Source organism: Populus alba, chromosome 8, assembly GCF_005239225.2.
Source record: "Populus alba chromosome 8, ASM523922v2, whole genome shotgun sequence".
NCBI lineage: Eukaryota > Viridiplantae > Streptophyta > Magnoliopsida > Malpighiales > Salicaceae > Populus > Populus alba.
In genome coordinates this window covers 1,960,796-1,984,763 of record NC_133291.1, presented here as the reverse complement: position 1 = coordinate 1,984,763, position 23,968 = coordinate 1,960,796, and the positions used below count along the sequence as shown (strand labels likewise).

Here is a 23,968-nt window from a genome sequence, read left to right as displayed (position 1 = left end):
ATTTCTTTGAGAATCAAATATATATTTTGTTTTCTACTTAAGGAATTAAAAAACCAGCAAAATTTGAAATATTTTTTAAATCAATTGATAATATTAAATAATTTTATCAATTAATTTTATAGATAACATTAGTTATTATTTTGAAATAATAAAAATAAAAATAATAGAAAAAGAAACTTATTTAGTTAAGAAGATAGAAATACAAATCAAAACAAAACAAAACTTACTTGGTTACTGTCTGATTTTTTTGTACTCCCGAGTTTTTTTCTATCTCGTTCAGTAACGAAATAAACCCTTTACATTGTTGTGAACTAGTGTTACATTAAATATAACAAACAAAACCACAGCTATTATATTAACAAGAATGAATCAGAAGCAATTTTACATAGCATCACAAGAAAATTGGATAGAAATGCCAGACTTCCAAAGATGCGCATCATTCTGTATCTGATGCTAATGCTACCAAGAATTTCATAGTGAATAAATACACAAGTTGTTTGTTACAAATGAAAGTAAAATTACATCTGGGATCTGTAATCCCCCTGAGGATAAGCTGGAAAAAAAAAAAACCCTAACTGGTCCAATAGGAATTAATTTCAGGTACATTGAAGCCTTTCCATATCATATTCTACATGGAAGAATCAATTACAAGAAATCAGGCTGCATTTTCAGGCTGTCAGAAATTCCTGTATGCTTTACCTTCTATTAGTCTCCATTGCGCTAGAATTAAAACATTGTCATTGATTATTTAATCAAAGAGGCCTTCATCGTGCCAAATATCAACTAAAAAATCTACCATCTCCTGCAAAATTCAACAATCAGTTGAACGGAGATCAACGACTGCACAGGAAATTAAGAAGAAAACTAGAAGTGGAACGTTCGGAAAGATCAGGAAGAGTCACCAGTCCAAAATCTTTAACCGTGACCTTTCAAGCGCATGCTCATGCACACTACCACTAAAGAAGATTCAAAACCAATAAACCATAAAATTCACTTAATGTGAGAATGGTTGTCAGAAGAGAGCTTACAGATAAAGGAATTGGCTCAGAGAAGGGCTCCTGAGTAGAAAGCAAATCTTCATAGGTTGTTGACCAGCTGCAAAGAAAAGTTCTCCTGTTATGTTTCATCTATCAACACGATTGGCTCCAAGGATGCATGCTTGAATCTTAAAAGCACCATGTCATGCAAAAATGCTCAAAAGAATGTATTTTCTTAAACTCTCGTCTAGGCTCCCTCTTCGGTGGGACCATAACAAGGTCAAAACTCAAGACCACTAATACGAGTAATTACAAATGAAGATTAATAACCAATATAATCATGTCAATTGTCATGAACCATCATAATACATGAACAAACTAGGAAGACGTTACCACAGCATGTATGGGCAAAAATAATGACAGAAACAGTGATATGCTGTCATGAACCACGTAATACACAAACTAAATAGGAAGCGCGAACATTCTCTTGGAGGTGACAATGGTGTATTTCTGTCAGCCCTACTTATGAAGCCACTTAAAAAAAAAATTCTGTCAGTCCTAAATTTCTGTCAATGGTGTATTTCTGTCAGTCCTACTTAGGAAGCACGAATATTCTCTTGGAGGTGTGAATGGTGTATTTCTGATTTCTTTACGCATAGGTTTTGGAAGGACAAGAATAGCCCCTGGTCCCTACTTAATTACATGTTGACACATGCATTTATTCTTGGCTGAATGCAGCAGGCAGTGAAATGCAGTTCAACAATTCATTTCACTCTCCAAAACTTTCAGTGTCTGCCATCAGGAAGTGCAATAACGTTCTTATTTTTTCCTCATTAATTGCTGAGGCAAGATTTACTATATGCACCCTGAAAACACGAAATACAAATTATTCAGAGTAGGGAGGTTCCAGGCTTATAGATGGTACAAATCATTGACCACGGAAATAGAGCTCATAGCACTCAAGAAGCTTTACAGACAATTACCTTATAATTGGGTCCTTGGTCGTTCTTTGTGGCTGACAAGATTGATTTCCTGTCCACTTTCTTCTGCTCTCGTGCCAAGCAATTGCAGCTAAAAAGTGCTTTTGGACACGTTATACTCATGGAAAAGAAAATTACACATTGAAAGAAACCGAAAAGCATGATTATGAATAGACAAAGCCTCGCTACTGGGATTTGCACAAGGAAAGAAAGAAGCATAACAATCACAAAAGCAAAACCAAAGAAGTATTTACTATTTGAAACTCCGACTTCAATGGATGACTTAGAAACCCATGTGAAGCAACAGTTAAAAAAAGTCAAAAGTTTCCAGGCATTATTTTGTACAGAACATTATCAATGACGTTTATTCAGATTATTCCAGTGATATCAATGGTAGAATAATACACTTCTTTTGTCCTCTTCTCCTTATAAAGCATGAAACTTCAATTGGCATTAGGTGTATCTTTTATATAGCAAAAGAAATCTCTAAGAACACGTCTAATTAAAAAATTAAGACCCTAAAAACCAGCAGATGTAAGACTAGAAAAATCGCTGTAATGCACAATCACCAAGTGAGTTGCTTTAAAGAAATCCCAAAAGGAAGGACAGATTTAGAGAAATTGCTGGCATTCGTGACCAAGGCAAGAGACTCACCATGATTAACAAATACAGATGTACTCTTCTCTTTTTCTGTGTTCATATGTTCTCCATTAGTGGATGTGGAATGCTCTGATGATCGCTTCTCATTGGAGTGGGAGCTTACAGAATCTACCTCCATTTGCTCTAAACTGAATACTCATTCCCTTTGGCAGTAACACATTTAACTGCTGGCTAGTAGTCCTTTTTAACAAGTTCCTTCAGGGATTTATCAAAAGATATAGCTATTTGGAATGAAGCAAGGCTTCTACAACAACTTCTTGGCATAAAATAGTTCTTCTGTGTGATTGGCAAATCAAAAGGAAAGGTGAGAATTAAGGAAATATGAGTCAGAATGTCACTTGAATACAATAGTGACACACTTTGAAAAAAAGAACCACATTCTTCTCGTTGGACCAAATATAAAACCATAGCCAACTTCAACATTAATCATATTTACCTTGCTTCTGAAAATCTATGTAAAATCTTCGGTAAATTAATCACCAAAACTTTCAGAGTCCATTTATGTTAATGACAACATAAGTTACATCCTAGAAAAGCAGATGCCTTGGTCCTATCAGTATTAATGTCCATCCTTAATCTTTCTTTCTAACACAAGCTTCCTTTCAGACACAAAACATGTAAAGTAATAAATAAACCAAAGGCATAAGATCTATAAAACAAGAAAAATAAAAGTCTCCAGTAATCATTTTTTTGGCAGACATCATTAGAGCACTAGTGCAGTGATCAACAAAAAAAATGTTTTTTTCATCTAAATTTACGACAAAATTTTATTCTCTACAGTCAATAAAGTCAACACAAACTCAGATCTGTTGCAAAGTATGAACTTTTCCAAAAACAAACCCACAGAACAGAACCATCAAAGACATGCATTTACTTCTTCACATCCCCACCAAGTCACCAGGAAAATCCAAAAAAAAGACCACACTTCCTCTTGCACAATTCACCAGGTTGTGATCCAAATTCTCTGGAAAAAAAAAAATCCCACCATGCTACTATGCAATTCCTCATTCTACAAGTCCAATAAAAAAAAAAATTCACACAAGAGCAGATTTCAAGAACTAGGTCGTTAAATCAACTAAATTTCACATTCTTAAGCCGACCTTCTTTTGCTCATCATATCAGCCATAGTTTATCTACTTTTACACTGCCCTTCCTGTTTTCTTGTTGGTATATGCAAACAAAACATGCTCAAAATGTGAAACAAACCAAACAGGTTATAAGAACAGAGACACAGAAGTTGCAAAAGCAAATCCCACGAGCTCAAAATCATTTTCGGAACTCGGAAACATTTTCTAAACTTAAGATAGCATGCATTTAGCCAGTCTTTTTTTTTTTTAATATAGTATAAAAGGTAATCTTGAGCAGAAATAAATAAAAATCCCCAAAAAGAATTACACCGGGAAAGAGAGAAAAGGCTGGGCAATACCTTGTTGCAGATTATTTATCAACGCATTGGGTATTTTAAAGATGAATCTAAAGTGTTTCTTTTAGAGGGAGGAGGAGGAGGAGGGAGGGGAGGGGGGAGAGGGGGGAAGAAATTAGGAGAACGTCGGTTTCGATAATTATTGACTTTTGGTATGGTAATGATAATATAATAATCTTTCTATTAAAAAGGAAAATCCATTTTCCTAAAAATGATCAATCTCGATCAACTTTGACTATATCCTTAAATCTAATAAAGTAAATTATCTATAATCCGATTCAAAGTTTTTTTTTTTTTTTTTTTTTTTGCTTTTCTCGATGTATCTGAATCTGACCTTGAAATTTTAACTTTAATGGCTAGGTAAACATGTCCCTGGCTAACCCTTTTATTCTTTTCTTGCTTTGTGAGCTTCCTCCTCTAGGTTTTTATTAGTCAGCCATTCGCCACGATTAAATATTTTTATTTTGTATATATATATATATATATTTATATAAAAAAAACATTTATGTAATTTAAAATATTTAAGTTTAAATAAAAACATTTATGATCCATCTAATCAAATAAATCAAGAATTATATACATAAATAAAAAAAAAATTATTGACAATAACTAAAAATAAAACTTGAAAAATCAATAAACATATATAAATCAAAATATTTAATCTCAAAAAATAAAAAAATTACCTGATTATATTTGTCAAATTTATTTATTAAAATAATTTTTTTATTCAAGTAAATGATAATAGAAATAGAAACATAAATTATATTGATCAAGTAAAATAAAAGAAAAGAAAATTAACATCATGCAAAACTGCGTATATTAGAAATATTATATAAAAAATATTTTTTTATTTGAAAAAATAAAATTCATTCATACAAAAGATAAAATATATATATATATATATAGATAAATTAGTTTTAAATTTAAATGCATGACTAAAAAAAATAACCATAAGTTAAAAGTGGCTCTCAAATTAAAATTAAAGAGAAAATGAGAACTAATTTTAAATATAAATTAAATAAAAATCCATGAAAAAAATTAATTTAAAAAAAAATAAAAAAGGAGCAAGTATCATATGATGTTGGGCCTTTGTTTTTATTTTTTTTGCAATTGGGCAAATAAATTACCCCATGTTTTCTTTAAAAAAAAATCATATTGTACGTCATTTGTTTGGTCCATATTCTAGCTATTATAGCAGCTAAAACATCAAGTTTTAAATTTGTTTTACCCTAAACACCTGTTTTCATTCCATATTTGACCCAAAACACATATAAAACACTATAAGAATTATGATAAACCTATTTTTAGTATCGAAAAACCCAAAAAAACACCTCAAAAATCAAAATCAAGCCAAAATAAAAAATCAACCCGAGTTCAAATATGTTTTTTCATGAATTTTAAAGGTAAAAAAACTTGATATGATCTCCCTTTATTAAATGGAACAATTTGAAAAAAATATTGCTTGTTTTAGTGGCTTAAATCGGTGTCAATGATACCTTTTTTTCTTTAACATCCGAAATTTGATAAAATCTCTCTCTCAACTAGGAACTAAAAAATAACATAAATATTTTTTTATATGAATATTAAATTGAAAAAAATATTAATATACTGAAATTATATAATTTATATGATTTTAAAAATTCAAGGACTAAAGTGCATCATTTAACAAAACCTATGTTATGCCACCCATTTTATTTTGGTTCCTTTTGTTTCAATTTTGTTTTATAAGAAATTAAAAGTAATTGATTTTTAATTAGAATTAAATTTCTCATTTTTTTTAAGAATTAAATTAAAAAATTAAAAAAAATTACATAACCCGTCTACTATAATATAAAAATAATATATAAAAGGACAGACAATAGATTCCTGCGCAACCAAAAACTCGTGCTTTTAAGACTTATACATAATTTTCATTTTCAATTTCTGATTTATCTTCCAGCTGACGTGGATTTGATTTGGGGAAATTGGAGTGGATAAGCTAGGTTGTCTCTATACCATGATGACTGATATACCCTTCACGTACTTTTAAATCTCATGGTAGGTGGATAATCTATGGGTGTCTTTGTCATTTCAAAGTAGCAACAATCCAAAACAAATATCCACGCACCACAATGTTTTTTTTTTTTTTTTTGTTCCTCCATTGCACTTTGGTCACGAATTTGTCGTCTGGATTTAGGACAATGAGGTTTGAACTTAAAAAACCTATTTTATGGTGGAGGGTCATGGCTGCTATTTGATCATGCCTTGGCCATTTCAGCAAATAATTTCATTGCATGAGAAATTAGATCTCAGAACCTGGTGTTATGCTGGGTCTACACTCGAAAGATTAAAGTATATCTTTCCTCTTGACATCCGTGCTTTCTTTTCGATTGTAGACTACCCATGTAATTTATTAGTATCTTAAACGACATGCAAGCCCATGAAGTTTATTTATTTCTAGTCATCTCGTCTAATTGGTCGAAGTATGTATAAATTGCCTGAATATCTATAATTATTATAAAAAAATAAATTTATGTAGTACTCCCAAGCGACGCCGTGGTTAATAGGTTGGTCAATTCCTTAATGCTCCACGTTCATGCATAATCCACCAAAAGTCAAAACTCCTCCAACAACGCAAAATACACCATCCACAAAGAGTACCCAATAAAATCCCCTTGACTCGCATGGAAATAAAAGCAGCAATTATGACAAGCATGTCATAATTTATGCACAAAGTGATGGATGAACGGAGTATCAGATTATATATTTTATATGGTAAGATAATATACAAACCGATCTTAGCTCAGTTGGTAGAGCGGAGGACTGTAGTAGTAGCTGTTATCCTTAGGTCGCTGGTTCGAATCCGGCAGGTCGGATATTTCTTTTGTTTTCCTTGTCTTTTCCCTGTTTTTTGTTCTCCTAGAAATTCCTTACACTTCATACAAGACAAAAAACAATAACGTAGATTGAATGATAGGCAGGACCACAACCGTGATCTCCAAATTTTTTATGCAACTAAAAGCGCTTGGGATTGCGTTTGAAAAGCGTTTTTCATAAAATTTGAAATTTTTTTTTTTTTTTTAGCTTGGAAGTAATATGTTTTTGATGTTTTCAAATCATTTTGATGTGCTGATCTCAAAAATGATTTTTAAAAAATAAAAAAAATATTATTGGCATGCTTTTCTAAGTGAAAAGCACTTTGAAAAGCAACAGCAACCACACTCCCAAACACCCTAAACCGCCGCAAGATGAAAAATTTGCCCTGCTACCGTCCCTGTCCTGGGCATTCTAAATATTCCTGTACCTTCGTCAGAAGCGTGCTTCACATCAAGGGTCGGTTGATAAAACGGTTCAAGGTTCCGGTTTAAACTTGGCTACACATGCAAACAAAACGAAGCAACTCTCCCCCCTGACTGTAATAAGAAATCCGGACAAAAAGGAAGGAAAACTAGAAAGAACAAAGAACACCATTTTTTGCCAGATAACTTCTTTGATGGATGGAAGGTTTAATCACTTTCCATCAAATAAACTACAACCATCGAGAGAAACAAATACAACAGCGTGGAATTAGTTCTTTGCAAAATTCTGGACGTCTACATATGAAAGTTATTTCTCAGAACTCACTACTGAAGTGATGGGAATGAACAAAAGAATATTAGACAGGCAATGATGCATCACTGCACATCTCATTTTCAAAAGAGAATCTTCTTTGATCTGACGCTGTTGAGTAAGTGTGAACATATAGTAATTTGTGTATAAAGGTAGATGACAGCTGGTGATTGTAACTACCTCAGATTATTCCCTCAATGGGTTATCATTGTGTATGATGTAAAAAAAATAATGAATGTACAGTGTCCATTATGAAACCTCCAGAACAGAATCATCTTCTCCGCTGCCACCAGTCTGGGACTTTCAATCTGTGATTTCTATGGACAGCAAGTTGGGCTCCTGGAAGCTTGTGCTTAACCTGCCTCCATAGCATGTTGACTGCATCTTCCTTCATTGGGGGGTATTGGAATTCAAAGTGATGAGAGATCTTCTTGAGCTGCCTCCACATTTTAATCCACCTGTCCTTTGGAAATTTCCGGAGCTGATTAACCAAGTAATCTGGCTGAATAGCCTCGTTTATAGAGAAGAAAATTGAGAATTGGCTGTAGTCAATTTCATCTTCATAAGGGAGCTCAATTAGATCGCTCACAATGACCGGAACACAGTGGCTAACAATAGCATCAAAAAGCCGGCAAGAGGAAGGAGTGTCTCCTGCAGGATGCAGGCAGAACTTCGATGACCGCATCCCTTGAGTTGACTGGTATTCAGGAAAGAAAAGAAAAGAGATGAGACATAAAAATTACGTGAATTTATTTGGATAACACTTTAACTGACTTAGGGTTATCCTCTTTGGAAAACCCGGCACACTGATGGCATTCTCTCTCTACATGAGATCATAAAGAAGATCTTGCAATTTCAATGCCCAGTATGCATGGGAAGATTCCGTTCATTAAATGGCAGGGAGTATTAAACATAATAAAACATGGCATGACATTCAATTTAAAGAGTGGATTGCCTTTGATGATAATTAGTTGCAAAAGCACATCGTATCGTTATGTCAAATGCACCATATTTTAATGGGATAGGAAAAGGTACTTGTCAGATCCTAATGTTAAGGTCATTTAATAAAAAATTGGAAGAAAATCAGCATGCAATGACAATGTCAATTTTGGCAACCTCCATCACTCACTACTCACCGCTTGTATTGCTTCAGCTGTAGGCGAGCTTCGTTCATACCGAACATCATCATAACCAGCCAATATCTTTTCAAGTTTGGCACGAACTTTTCCTTTCTGCAACACAATAGGTCCATTAAAAATCACCTTTACATCAAACCAGATGTTCTAAATGAAATTGACATCACCAAGAGCAGCACACATACATCTTTCCTGACTGTATTCCCCCTGAAGAAAAGAAGTGTCTTTCGAGACTCAAATGGGTCCAATAGGTCATCATCTTTAAAGGAATCCACATTGTGTACATACGGTGACACAACATCTTTACTTAGAGTTGACATGGATTTAGGGTAGCGGCCAAAATCTGCAACAATAAGAATGGACGCATTCACCAGTTGTCGGAGAAATCTAAAAGCATTTGGATGTGTCATTGGAATCACATGGTCTCTGCCTCCAGACCTCTGCCAGTACTTCGACCTTTGCAAAAAGTCTATTAAATCAACCTGAAACCAGAAGAATCATAAAGTCAACCTTAAGCAACTAGATCTCAAGCAAAAATATATTGGAACTCAGTAAACAGATAGCGATATTGCGTAATGGCAGGATACAACAAGTTAGATACTCTGAAACTGAACTTAACTCCAAAAGATTCTCTACTTCTAGAATCTAGTGTGAATTGACTGGAGAATATCTGATTATCCGTCCAGTACCAGCTTATAAAGATCTACAACTAGTGAGGTGTTCATAACTGCTTCCCTATATCAGCATCAGCAAGAAAACTCAATCCCCTAACACATAAAACTCCTTGATTCAACAGAATTATTCAGTTATACCCTCCATTTCTATATCACCCTCATTAAACTCCAGTCACTAAAGAAGCTAAACAAAGTCAACTCTATTAAACAAAAACAAACCGCAATATTAGTGCATTGAGCTGATTTCATATCCGATCGAAACAAAACCGCCTTGGAAAAAAACCATCCTCCAATCATGAATCAATATATTACTCTCTGCAAATTCTTTTTTCTTTTTGGAATCAAAATTCTAAGCCAATTACCCTTTGTCCTAAAACGGCTAAAAAACAGAATGCCATAGTTTATTAAGCTAGAAATCTCACCTTTTCAAATGCAAACAATTCTGAACCCGAAATTTTTTAAAACCCATCAAAATTCAGTCCTTAAGAAAAATCAAAATTCTCCAAATTAAACACAGATAGCTCAAAACTTGAGCTAAAAAATGAATCCAAAATCACCTGCAATTGCCGATCCTTTTCTGTTTCAGGATCAGTCATGTTACGTCCATGAGTATTAAAACTCAACGAACTAAAAAACGGCACAAAATACGCTTCCGCAATCTCAGGATCCAAAACCCTAACAGCCTCCCTCTCCTCTCCCTCTCCACCACTTCCCAAAAGCGAAGCCATTAACCAATACTCCACACTGTGTTGCTTCCTCACCCCCACATTCACCGGCCACCGCGGCAACTCCTCCACTGTCCTCACCGGCGTGTCATCTCCACCCCCCTTCTTCCACTGCATCATTCCGATGTTGAATCGACGTGGAAGATCATACATGTACACTTTGAGAGGAACAGAAGGAGAGGATTGCGTGTGGGTGGGCGTACAGGGTAAGTTGTGGGCTCCATCTGGTGATGCAAAAAAGTATGATCTGATATCAACAGTGCCGATGAAGAGGGAGAAAGAGATTAAGAGAAGGATTATGAATGCTAGTGAGACAATTGCCTTTCCATACATTTTGGAAGATTAAGAAAGAAAAAATACTAATTTCTAACAAAGAGAAAGTTCATAGCAGAAGAAGCTGTGTGGATCTGAGTGGAGAGGGAATTGGAATTTATGAGCGGGAGTGTTTGAGAGGAAAAGAGAGGAGTTTTGGGATTTTGTCTGGGATTGGGAGAGAGGGAATTTTGATCCAGAAAGAAGGCAATCAATCTGCTTTTAGTATTTTCATACGGTCCCTAGAGTTTGTACACTTTGTCATATGAAAAATTTAACTTTACAATCTATCAAATGAGTCCCTATTTGAATAAGAGATCTCCTGTCCGATTAGTTCGATCGTCCGATGTGATTTTCGCATGGATGTTTTAGTTTTTCGTTATTTGAGTGAAGGGTTAAGTGTTAGTTAAATAAGTATATTTATTTAAGTAATTTTAAATATTAAGATTAGAACAGGGAGAAACCTATAAAATTTTTGCTCAAAATCGCAACGCTTAGATTTATCTTTATTGATGCTTAAATTGATTAAAATCATTCTACTCACGTCTAAAAAAAAAAGTTGAAAAAGGGTTAGAGTTGTTTTTTAAAATAATTTTTGTTTAATAATATTTTAAAATAAAGTTTTTATTTTTTAAAAATTATTTTTAATATTATTATTTCAAAACACAATTCGAAAATATTAAAAAAATTAATTAAAAATAATAAAATTTTAATTTTTTTAAAAACTCCTTCAAAATACAAAAACAAATATTTTCAGTAAATCACCGATAGGGCATTCAACGATATTTTCATTAATAGCCGCATCAGCCGGCAAGATTTTTACTGCAGTGACCTTTTGTTTTCCCAGAACAAAAAAAAAAAAACGAAGATTTTAAATAAAACATTAATGATTAAACTATTCCAATGCGATAAGATGCATCGTTCAAAAATTAATGCTACCTATTTGTAGGGATATGACGTCTGCTTGGACATCCTTGGATCCACTCCTCTGGCGTCAGGTGACTCGTGAGGAAAATGGCCAACCTGAGACCTCAAGAGTTCTCCAAAAAGCTCTACCTGATCATTGGAGAAAGTTAAGTCTTTTCTAGTTGTGAAAATAACATGCTGATTAATTACTCGATCAAAGTTTGACTATTAATTATTTTCTTAATCCAAGTTTTCATTTTCATTTGCATTTTTGTTTTGTTTGTTGTGGATACTGTAAACTTTGACTAAAAATAAAGGATATTTCAAGGGAAAAAAAGAGTAAATTGCCAAGGAAAACCAATAAAATAACCAAAGTTTTAATATATTTTTAAATAAAAATAATAGTTTGATCATAACTTTATTGCAATTATTTACCCAACAAGTACGGTTTTTTGCGCATTGATGATCGCAAGATAATATATATATATATATAGAGAGAGCGGTAATGGCAAGCAAACCAATTAAGATCGATCCACGGTCTGGACTACTATCTTCGGGTTCGGAGTTGCTTAAGCAAGAAATTCAGGATCTTGTTCGAGTATAGCCATTATCTTTTCAGCTAAGGTAACCGATGCTTCAAATCATCCTTTGCTCCATTTTGTTTCAATCAATGAAGCAAAATTCATAAATGCTGGACCAACTTTCCCACAAATACCCAACCAAACAGATTCCCTATTTCCAAAATTCACATCGTCGAGGCCAAGATTAGACCAACTCGTGATTAGAAACCCATCGGGTTTTTCCCTCGCAAGAAAGTTACCTTGCTGCTTTAGACCATCAGAAAATGGTTTTAAATCCTTCATCACCTTGTAGACTTTTCAGGAAATCCTGATGGTCCATTTTGGCGACAGATTCGCTTATAATGTTGGCCAGCTCATGCAGCTCCAGGTCTGCCTCCGGTTTAGATACTGCCCCAACAGTCCGAAATAGGTTTCCAATGGCGCCGTCAAATAAGAGCGGCTCGATCTGTTCGCCTTCGCGAGGTTAGGAAGAAGCGCTTCAAAATCACAAGAGGAAGACCCCTGGTTGATGGCAGGCTATGCACTGAAGAGGGTGGAAGCAGTTCCTCCATCACCAAGCTCGTGAGACATGCACCCACCACAAGAAAATACGCTCAGCTGAAAGATCAACAGGGTCACGTCATCTTGTGATTCTTTGGCGAGAGGTGGGCATGGAAGGAACTGATTTGAAGATTCAATTTGCGGGTCTTCATTGGTTTTTGTGATTTTGTCTCCCCTCTTGGCATGTTTTTATAATTAAAAAAGGATCGCCATCTTCAAGTGGTTTGATACCAGATTTTAATAATTTACAGTTGAGAGTCAACTAGTGACTCTTGGTTGCGAAAACAGGGAAGGGGCCGTCCTTCATAGAAATGGGCCTAAAGTTTTGCTTAAGGCCCATGCGATTTTTGTATATCTTTCCAATACAAGCACGTGGTGATATCATTGCATAATTACTCATTTAACATATTTTCTCGTGCTCTCATCATGGCAGGAAAAAACTAATAGAAAAAAAATAAAATGCAGCAGAATATTACGTGAGCTGAATTATGGAAAATAATTTAATATTAACTTGGGAAATTTTCTGCTTCTCTTTTTTTTAATGAAGGCAGTAAATGATCTGTTTAAGGAATTTTTTTATATAAAAAAGCCGATCCGATAATTTCATTTTATAAAAAAATATTAAATAATTAATTATCAAACAAGATTTTAGCCCTTATTTATTTTTATGTTTTAAAAGTATTTTTTTAAAAAATTAAAATTTATTTATTTGAAATTAATATTTTTTGGATGTTTTCAGATTATTTTAATATACTAATATTAATAATAATTTTTTAAAAATAAAAAAAATATTATTTTAATACATTTTTTAAATAAAAATATTTTTAAAATTAACCATTTACCTTATTAAGCATGCTTTAAATCAACCATATACAGAAAAGCAAAGGCCCATGATGTTATGGAAGTCATTCCAATACATGCACGTCTCACTGTAATTGCAAAGGCCCATGATGTTATGTATGTCATTCCGATACATGCACGCGATATTATCATTGAATATATTTTTTTAATTAATATAAATATTTGAGTTAAGTTACGCATATTTTAATTAATTTTATAAGTTTTAAAATTAATAACCATACAAGTCTCAAATAATTATTATATTAGTAATCATAGGACTCAAATCTAAAATTATAAAAAAAAACAATTTTTTTAATTTTAAACATTATTGAGCCATCTAAAAAATCATTGAATAATTTTTTGGGTGCTCCAATCATGGCAGGAAAAACTTATGACTAAGAACATGCATGTTTTTTTAGATTATTTTTAAACTTTTGTATATCTAATTAAGCTCTCTGGAAATATAGAAGGGTTAGGTTTTTAATTTTTTTGAATAATATATATATATATATATTTAATTTTTAAAAAATTAATTTTTAATATTAACACTTCAAAATAATTTGAAAGCATAAAAAATATTAATTTAAAATAAAAAATAATTTAAATTTTTTTAAAAATATTTTTAAAATATAAAAAACAAATAGACCTTTGGATAAACAATATTACCTCTACTTTTTTATTATTTTTTTTTATTATAAATTATATTATATGATTTCATAATTTTATTGAAGAGTTGTTTAATTGAGAAATAATAAAAAAGTAAATAACACACCATTCAACTCACTTATTTACATATATAAAGATTTAAACGATTGATGTTCTTGACTGATAATAATTGATACACTATTACAGACAGTTTCTTTATTATTGAAATCTACGAGGCCTAGAGAATTCTCAACGTCCCTGAGAAAGCAACGACCTGCAACCGCAATCTCACCATCAGCAGACCGCCTCCTCTCCGTGGGATATAATATTGATGGTTTATTTTAGTAATTTAAAAATGTTTTTGAAAAAAAAATAATTTTTAATTTAATTTTTTATGTTTTCTAATATTTTGATATACAGGTATTAAAATAACTTTTTTTTTTAAAATATATTTTTAATATATTTTTTTCAGGCAGGAAAATTACGTCACTGGTTCCTTGTTTTCATCATGACTTCTGACAACCGTAGCCCTGGCACAAATGCACTGCTGCTATATTTGCCAGCTATCATTCCAGGGTGGTAGGCAGGACAGGCTCTCATTATTTAAGTTTCATCAAATCTTGTCTGCTATTTTGGTGTTCCATTTTAAACATGTTTTTAAAAGGAAATTGAATTTTTGTAAAAAGTAACCTATCTAAATTATTTTAATACAATGATGTAACAAATAATTATTAAAAAATAATAAAAATATTATTTTAATTTATTTTTTTAAAAAAAATATTTTAAAAAATAATCATATTCATTCTCAGAAACCACCTCTCAAATAAGTTCATTTTGCTAGTTAATATTATTTCTGGAGATAGCAACGAGTCTTGCTCTAATTAAGCAAAATATAAACACTTTCTCACTTTTACAATCTCCTCCATAGTTTTCATTTTTTCTAAGCAAGAACTCTTTTACAATCATCAGGATTTGATCCTTGCTCATTTGGTATGACAACTCTACAAGTAGCTAGCTACTGGGTGCACCAGATGCTTTGATATAGAAATTATTAAATAATTAATTAGCTTATAATTCCATTAAATTAATAATGTACGACAATGTTTATGTTAAGATACTGGCATGCAAACCCGACAAGACAAAAAGTAAAGGAAAAGATAAAATGAGAAATGAAACACACAAGAATTTACGTGGTTCACCTAATTAGGCTACGTCCACGGGCAAGTATAGAAGGATTTTACTAAGTAATGTAAGAATTACAACCTCTCTCTAATAATAAGAGAACAACTAAAATCTCTCTATTATTAAGAGAAAACACCTCACTTACTCTCTCACAAATACCTCATAATTGTGTGGGATTACTTTCCCTCTCTCACTCTCACTCTCCTCTTGCTCTCTCTTATTTCTTTCTTGTGCTGCATATGAGGCAAGGATGCAATGCCTATTTATAGGCAAGCATCCTTGCCTTTGCCTTGCAAAAGACAAGAGTAATGCAAGTGGGCAAATGGCAAAAGAGTAAGGCAAGTGGGCAAGTGGCAAAAAGGCACCAATTATCAAGTGCACGTTCATTTTCCACTTTGCCAACAATGTTTAGCTGGCTTCACATTCTCCCACTTGAAGACTTTGATGATTTAATCAAGTCTTCACACTTGATCATTTGTGATTCTTCTATCCTTTCAATACTTGCCATCTTCATGCTGTTTACGTTTCTGCTAGGCCATAAGAGGATCTGCACCATATATACTTATCAGTGTTGACTGGTTTGGTCAAAGCATCTGCTGGGTTTTTCTTTGTATGAACCTTCTGAAAATCCACACTTCCATCTTTTACCACTTCGCAACACAAAGTGATACTGAACATCTATGTGTTTTGTTCTTGAATGAAACGCTGGATTCCTTGCAATATGCAAGGCACTCTGACTATCACAATACAAAAGAATCCTCTCTTGTTTGTGCTCGAGCTCCTCCATAAGTTTCTTCATCCATATTGCTTCTTTACAAGCTTGTGCAGCTGCCATGTACTCAGCTTCTGTTGTGGACAACGCTACAACAGTCTGAAGTTTAGAGACCCAGTTCACAAACTCCTCCTGCAATTATAAAAACATAGCATGTAGTGGATTTTCTTTTCTCAAGGTCACCAGCAAAATCTGAATTAACATAACCTCTGATAGTAAATTCTGATCCTCCATAACATAATGCATCATCTGAGGTACCCTCGATGTATCTCAAGATCCTCTTGATAGTATTCCAATGCTCTTTACCAGGATTTGCCATGTATCGACTGGCTGCTCCCACTGCTTGTGCAATGTCTGGTCTTGTACATATCATGGCAAAAATTAAACTTCCCACTGCTGATGCATACGGTACTCGAGACATCTCCATCCTCTCTGCTTCATTGCTAGGAGACATACTTGAGGATAATTTGAAGTTAACAGGAAGTGGGGTGGAAATTGGCTTACAATCTTGCATGTTAAAGCGTCGCAAGATCTTCTTCAAATAATTCTTCTGAGAAAGCCAAATCTTCCTCTTACTTCTGTCTTGGTGAATTTGCATCCCTAGAATCTTGTTTGCTGGTCCCAAGTCTTTCATATCAAACTCCCTAGCCAACTGTGCCTTCAATTCTTGGACTCGATCTTTGTTGAGGCCTATTACCAACATGTCATCCACGTACAACAACAAAATGATAAAAACATCATTTTCTTCAAACCTCTTGTAATACGTACAATGGTCTGAACTGAGTCTGTTGTACCCAAGGCTAATTATAAAGGAATCAAATCTCTTGTACCAACACCTCGGCGCCTGTTTGAGACCGTATAGAGATTTGTTCAACCTGCAAACCAAGTTCTCCTTGCCTGTTTCAGCAAAACCCTCTGGTTGGAGCATATAAATTTCTTCCTCAAGTTCTCCATGAAGAAATGCAGTTTTCACATCTAACTGCTCTAAGTGAAGATCAAATATAGCACACATCGCCAAGACTACTCTGATTGTAGTAAGTTGTACCACCGGAGAAAATATCTCATTGAAGTTTATTCCTTCTTTCTGAGCATATCCTTTCACCACCAATCTTCAACGATACCGCTCCACTTGATCATTGCCATCACGTTTTATCTTGTAAAACCATTTGTTGCCAATGGCCTTTCTTCCTTGTGGTAGCAGAACAAGATCCCAAGTGTTATTCTTGTGCAGAGCTTAAATCTCCTCTTACATTGTTGTCATCCACATAGATACATTTGTGCTTTTGATAGCCTCATGAAAAGTTGATGGCTCTCCATCCTCTATTAGAAGACAATATGCAATATTGCTCTCAGTAACATATTCTGAGTGCCAAGCCGGTGGTCTTCTTTCATGAGTTGACCGTCGAACTTCAGGAGTTTCATACTCTATTTGTTCTTGTTCTTCATGCTCTGGTGCAGCTTCAGAAGAAGTACGATTCTGAGTATTTTTCATCTGGACTTCTGTAGTCTCCTTTAAAATGCTATTATTTTCTTCCATTTGCATTTTATCTTCTGCAAATATGACATCTCTGCTAATGACTACCTTATGGGCAGTGGGATCCCACAAGCGATACCCCTTCACTCCATCAGCATATCCCAAGAATACACATTTTCTGGATTTTGAATCCAGCTTGCTAACTTCTTGTGTATTGTACATCACGTATATAGGACTTCCAAATATATGCAATCGAGAATAATCAGCTGGCTTTCCAGTCCATATCTCCATCGGTGTCTTCAGCTCAATTGTAGTCAACGGAGATCGATTTATCACATAACAAGCGGTATTGACTACTTCTGCCCAGAATGGCTTTCCTAGGCCTGCAGCTTTCAACATTGCTCTTGTTCTTTCCAATAGAGTTATGTTCATCTGCTCTACCACTCCATTTTATTATGGAGTGTATGCCGTTGTGAACTGCCTTTTGATACCTTTATGTTGACAGAAATTATCAAATTCATCACTGATATATTCTCCTCCATTGTCAGTCCTCAAACACTTGATCTTCTTTTCAGATTCAAGTTCTACCCGCGCTTTGAAGATTTTAAAGACTGTGAACACATCTGCCTTCCTTCTTATTGGATACACCCAACATCTCCTAGAGAAGTCATCTATAAATGATACAAAGTATCTTGCTCCTCCCAAGGATATAACCGGTGCTTGCCAAACATCAGAGTGAATCAGGTCTAAGATGCATTTGCTCTTAGTTGTTGATGTGCCAAACTTTAACCTATGCTGTTTACTTGTAACACAGTGCTCACAAAAATGTAAAGTAACCTTTGTAAGCCCAAGGAGTAACTTCTGATCAGAGAGAACCTTTAAACCTTTCTCTGACATGTGGCCTAGTTTTTGATGCCACATCATCGTCTTCTCTTCTGCAGGACTGGCTGATGCGATTGACACTTCGGTCCCATGATGTGTTTCTCCCATTACTATAAACATGTTTGCAACTGTCTTTCTTGCCTTTAAAACCACCAACGCTCCTTTGATAATTTTCATGATTCCATTGTCTATTCGAATCTTACAGCCAAGACTATCAAATTATCCTACAGACAAAAGATTCTTCTTTAAGTCTTTCACATGTCGCACTCCTGAAATAGTACGAATTAAGCCATCATACATCTTCAATTTGATGGTGCCAATGCCAGCAATCTCTAAAGCATAATTATCACCCATGAACACTGTGCCTCTAGAGATAGGTTCATATGTATGGAACCAATCTCGATTAGGGGTCATATGCCATGTTGCTCCTGAATCCATTAGCCAGACCTCAGTGAGCTCTTCTCTATTTGTAGAGATTGTCGCTGCTTCACTATATAAAACCTCTCCATCTTCTGAGGTGCTTGCAACACATCCTTGAGGTTTTGATGACTCTGCAGTATTCTCTATACCCTTTTTAAACCAACAATCCCTTTTGAAGTGCCCTTTTCTGCCACAGTTGTAGCATTTCACAGTCTTCTTACTTCTTGATTTGGACCTCCCTTGCCTTTGACTCCCACTGGAGCCACGCTCCGTTGATCTTCCTCTTGACACCAATAACGCCTCTGCTTGGTTTGAACTGTTTCTGTCTCCTTTTTTTTGCGCCTATTTTCTTCTTCCAAGATAGCTGCTACAACATCATCGAAGACTAAATAGTCTGAGAGGATATTATTGGTCAAGTTGATAATGAGCTGATCATACGAATCAGGAAGACTTTGAAGTAGAAGCTCTGCACGTTCATTTTCCTCTATTTGTTGACCCAATGTAGTGAGTTGTGAAAATAGAGTTCTTATTGTGTTGATGTGGTTAGTCACCGACGTGGTTTCTGCCATTCGAAGGGTATAAAGTCTCCGCTTTAAGAAAATCTTATTGTGCAAAGACTTGGACTCGTATAGCTTTGTTAGAGTCTCTCATATCTCCTTAGCTGTTTTCTTCTCCGCCACACTTGATAATACTTCATCAGCTAATGCTAAATGTATGTTAGCAATAACATTGCCATCCATCTCATTCCATTTTGCATTATCAGTGATCTCCGCGGGCCGATCCCCAATTGCTGCCAAGCAATTGTCTTTCCTCAAGATTGCCTTGATTCTCATTTTCCACAGTGAGAAATTGCTCCCCTTGAACCTCTCAATCTCGTACTTTGCTGCCATTGTATTCACTGAGATCTATTCAACTATCATCGTTTCATATATCTGTAACGTATATAGAAATAGTATTGTGTGAATAATACTTCACTAAGTAAGTTCTCAGGAAAGATTTGAGGGGTCACAAACGGTCCCGCTTAAAACCCAATCTCCTTAGACAGAACTTCCTAAACTGTATTTAATCATCGCACTGACTTTCTATATACGCCAACAGTAACGTAAGTGAACAGTACAATATGGATGAATAGTGCCGTATAGGTGAATAGTGACGTAGATGTGAATAGTTACCGTATACACGAATAACTTTTGTGTGTTAACAACACCAATCAGGAAGGTTCTGATACCACTGTTAAGATACTGACATGCAAACCCGACAAAACAAAAGGTAAGGGACAAGATAAAATGAGAAATGAAACACATAAGAATTTACGTGGTTCACCCAATTAAGCTACGTCCACGGGCAAGTATAAAAGGATTTTACTAAGTAATGTAGGAATTACAACCTCTCTCTAATAATAAGAGAACAACTGAAATCTCTCTATTATTAGAAAAAAACACCTCATTTACTCTCTCACAAATACCTCACAATTGTATGGGATTACTTTCCCTCTCTCACTCTCACTCTCCTCTTGCTCTCTCTTATTTCTTTCTTGTGCTGAGGCAAGGATGCAATGTCTATTTATAGGCAAACATCCTCGCCTTTGCCTTGCAAAAGACAAGAGTAAAGTAAGTGGGCAAGTGGCAAAAAAATAAGGCAAGTGGGTAAGTGACAAAAGGGCACCAATTATCAATTGCACGTTCATTTTCCACTTTGCCAACAATATTTAGCTTGCTTCACAGTTTATTAGTTAAAGGATCATCCACATCAAGAAGTAGGTGGTGCCACTAACTTAAAGTAGTTGTATCTAATGTTGTAAGGTTAATTTCTCTCTGAACAAACGTACTTGTATCTAATGTTGTAAGGTTAATTTATTTCTGAACAAACGTACTTGTATCTAATGTTGTAAGGTTAATTTCTCTCTGAACAAACGTACTTGTAACTGGCTCGAGTACTGTTGGATCTGAAATATGGGAGATTTCTTAAACTAGCAAGCTAGGCAGTGCTTGATTGATTTCCTTTTCATACAAATGACACCAATATTTTAAATTAAAACGGTAGACAACTTAATAATCAAGCTTACTTAAAAGACTTACATAACATTAGATCTAGTCTGCCAGTTCAAATAGCTGGGGAAAGAGACATTGTCTCTTACAAATTACCAGAAAGGGATGAGGGATCGGAAACCAGCAGCATGCATGGATATATAGTCGATTAATCTAGCTTATTCTAGAGAGTCGTTAATTTGTGCAACTCCAAGCTAGCAAACTAAACAAGATAATTATTTTACCCCAGGACCTGCAATGGTAGGATTTGAAAGGAAAAACATCAGAGGCTTGAAAACTTAGGATTTGGAGAAGCAAATGCCAAAAATTCAGGATCACGTTCCAGTATAGCCATTCGTTCCTCGTCTAACGTGACCCATGCCTCAATCCCGTTACCATCTTTGGTTTCGACAAGTACAGTGAGATTTCTGAATGCAGGGCCAACTTTGCCCATGAGACCAACCCAGAAGGGCTCTCCCCATCCAAAGTTTGCCTTGGTTAAACCAAGATAACACCAACAAGTAAAAGCAAATATATCTGGCTTTTCAAGAGAGAATAACCCTTCTAGCTGGCTGCAGTAATCAGACATGGTTTCAAACCCTCCTTCACCTTGCATAGTTCGTGTATAATCACTATCATACAGTGCAATAGCTTCATTCAACTGGTTTACCAATTCATGCAGTTCTGTGTTTGTGTCTGTGGGGTTTGCAACAGCAGTTGCCCACCAAAAGATATCCCCAATAGAAGCTTCGGGCATGGGTGGCTTCGTACGCGACCGGAGATCCACTGCTTCGACCAAAATGGATGGCTTTGGTGAATCTGATATTGCCTTTGAAGCAGCCATACAGCATTTCCAAATGAAACATGACAGCGTCCCGGTTCTTGATGGCTTAGTGTCCGGCTTGCCAGCTTTGGCCTTAGCCCTTAACATTGCTATCGCTTTGGTATTAAAGACAAACCTTCTTGTAATGTAATTTGCTTCCGTGAACCACAAGGTTTCCATTAGTGATATATGGTTCTGTGGAGGTGGATTTCTTGGTGGAAAAAAGAGTGACGCCTTACTGAAATCAGGCTGTATAGCCTTAGTATGTTCTCCTCGAGATTTAGATACCCAAGTTGAAAGGAAAGCCTTGGCTGTTCCCCCATCAACGAGCTTATGTGAAACAGTCCAGCCAAGTGATATTCCTCCACAGGCAAATATGCTCACTTGAACAGCTGTTATAGGTGCACTCATGTTTTCCTTTGTAAAGGGCTGGCATGGAAGGAAAAGGTTCAGTGACTCAACTTCATGGTGTTTAAGGTAATCAGACAAGCGACAATTAACTTGAGCTTCAAGGAATGGGACGCCTTCACTGAAACAATCAATGAAGAGATTATCTTTAACCCTTCCAGAAAAGGGGTAGTAGAGGTTAAGGGTCTCTGAGAGAGATTTCTTTAATCTATCAATTCTGGTTTTGGCGGTAATATTGTTGAAACTGGCATCGTTCATGGGGTAGAAGAAGATAGCTGGGGAATAAGTTGTGGGAGTGAGCTGATCAAAAAGGGAGAGTTTGTAGGGTTTTTTATGCTGAATTGATGGGGAAGATGGTTTGATGAGTTCTGTTGAAATGATGTGAACTTCTATCTTCACCATTTTCACAAGACTCTCTCTATGCAAAAACTTATCTGTGTTTGAGTGGTGGGTTTGTTGAATGAAGTAGAAGCATTGTTTCGTTATATAGAGGAGGTAGACTTTTGCTTCATGACGCCAGCAATCCAGTTGCCAGCTGTCAATTTCAACACAAATTTAATTTGTAAAGTTTGTCTCCGAAAATCCATATCTTTTAAAGTAAATTTTTTCTTGGGTGTTTATTTTTTTATCAAATAAAATTTAATTGTGATTAATTTTTATTAGATATAATAGGATGGTGAGGTTAAAATAAAATTTATATAATTCTCTAATATAATTTTTTTAAGTAAAGATATTTTGAATTATGTTTAATTTTTTATTTAATAGAATAAAAATAATAAAATTTGATTTCATAATTAATTAATTGTTTAGTAAAACTTTAAAAATCATATCAAAAAATTATTTTAATAAAAAATTTAAATTATTAAATAAATTTTAATATATATCTTATATAATTATTTAACACATTAAAAATTACAGTAATGGTGTACGAGCTTTATTAAATTACATACCGGTTCAGTTATCGGGTAAACTTTTATTAGATATAAAAAAAATGTTGATATTCATTAACTTTTCCATCCATTTTTATTAAATATATGTCGTTTTTTATTTATTTTAATACACTTTTAAGTAAAACAAAACTCTTAAAAAAGGCTACATTCTATCATAATACCAATTTATTAAAATCAGTAATTGAACTGCTATTAAATATCATAAACAGCGACAAAAGTAAATGCTTGGACGAAGATATAAGAGACGATAACTTTATATACACTGACATAGATCTATTCAGAGGCCCTAATGGAATTTTGCACTGGTTAAATAAGAAATTATCCAAACTCTTGCAACAAGTTTTTTGCATTATGTATAGGTTAATTCTATATATTTCCTTAATCTTTCAATTTACATTTTATCAACTCTTTGTAGTTGATACTTTGGTTTCTTTTCTTTTCCAGTCAGCATATCATTGGCTTGCTGTAATCTGGCTCTTTGCACAATTAATAAAATCTTTCGAGTATTATAAATAAATATTAACTATTAATTATTTAATAATAAATGAAGTACGTACATGATATGAATATCTGAAATCCAATAAATAATTTTTGTCTGATAAATAATAAATAGGATATATCTATAGAAATCTTATTCATGAATATCCATTGTCTTCCCTAATAAATTAATGGGCCCATGAGCACCAACCAAATTATTATTATTTTTTTCATTAATGAATTTTTTTCCATTTAGTATAATATATTAACATTTTTTTTAACATGGTTTTGACGGGAGGATGGCTAGATAACGTTAAAGATAAAATTATGTATATATCTGAGAAAAGATAACGTTTACATCCGTTGCATCTTATTGATAAAGGATAACGTTAAGCATAAAATTATGTACGTGATTGATAAAGTATAACATTTGTAGCCGTCGTATCGTATTAATTGACCGGTTAAACTCCAAGACTAAGCTATGATAACTATTTTCCTGTGGATCCATTAATTCTGTGTGAATAATCCCTTTTTTATTGTATCAAAAACATGAATTTAATCTCAAT

At 34.3% G+C, this 23,968-nt stretch overlaps 3 protein-coding genes and 1 non-coding gene across 6 annotated transcripts; 1 reads left to right on the top strand and 3 right to left on the bottom strand.

Moving 5' to 3' along the window:
* Window positions 1-428: 428 nt before the first annotated feature.
* On the bottom strand, window positions 429-4,262 carry LOC118060315 (uncharacterized). 3 transcript variants are annotated; one of them, XM_035073534.2, is made up of 5 exons: window positions 4,044-4,262; window positions 2,612-2,893; window positions 1,961-2,048; window positions 1,029-1,095; window positions 429-802 (listed from the first exon to the last, which is right to left on the bottom strand). In XM_035073534.2, the coding sequence occupies exons 2-5, from the start codon at window positions 2,733-2,735 to the stop codon at window positions 749-751; spliced, it is 333 nt and encodes a 110-aa protein (XP_034929425.1). In that variant the 5' UTR covers window positions 2,736-2,893; window positions 4,044-4,262; the 3' UTR covers window positions 429-748. The 3 variants fall into 3 exon arrangements, with proteins under 3 accessions (XP_034929425.1, XP_034929426.1, XP_073267057.1); XM_035073535.2 differs by having other exon boundaries at window positions 2,612-3,626; window positions 4,044-4,062; XM_073410956.1 differs by lacking the exon at window positions 4,044-4,262 and adding an exon at window positions 3,054-4,021.
* A 2,549-nt stretch (window positions 4,263-6,811) lies between these two features.
* Window positions 6,812-6,895, top strand: TRNAY-GUA (transfer RNA tyrosine (anticodon GUA)). Its single transcript is given in 2 exon segments — window positions 6,812-6,848; window positions 6,860-6,895. It is a non-coding gene; the product is annotated as a tRNA-Tyr (tRNA).
* A 573-nt stretch (window positions 6,896-7,468) lies between these two features.
* LOC118060316 (probable arabinosyltransferase ARAD1) lies at window positions 7,469-10,675 on the bottom strand. The gene is made up of 4 exons (XM_035073536.2): window positions 9,996-10,675; window positions 8,950-9,246; window positions 8,765-8,860; window positions 7,469-8,325 (listed from the first exon to the last, which is right to left on the bottom strand). The coding sequence occupies exons 1-4, from the start codon at window positions 10,494-10,496 to the stop codon at window positions 7,900-7,902; spliced, it is 1,320 nt and encodes a 439-aa protein (XP_034929427.1). The 5' UTR covers window positions 10,497-10,675; the 3' UTR covers window positions 7,469-7,899.
* A 10,103-nt stretch (window positions 10,676-20,778) lies between these two features.
* Window positions 20,779-22,419, bottom strand: LOC118060260 (limonoid 7-O-acetyltransferse). The gene has a single exon (XM_035073447.1). The coding sequence runs from the start codon at window positions 22,375-22,377 to the stop codon at window positions 21,028-21,030; it is 1,350 nt and encodes a 449-aa protein (XP_034929338.1). The 5' UTR covers window positions 22,378-22,419; the 3' UTR covers window positions 20,779-21,027.
* Between the last annotated feature and the right edge of the window lie 1,549 nt (window positions 22,420-23,968).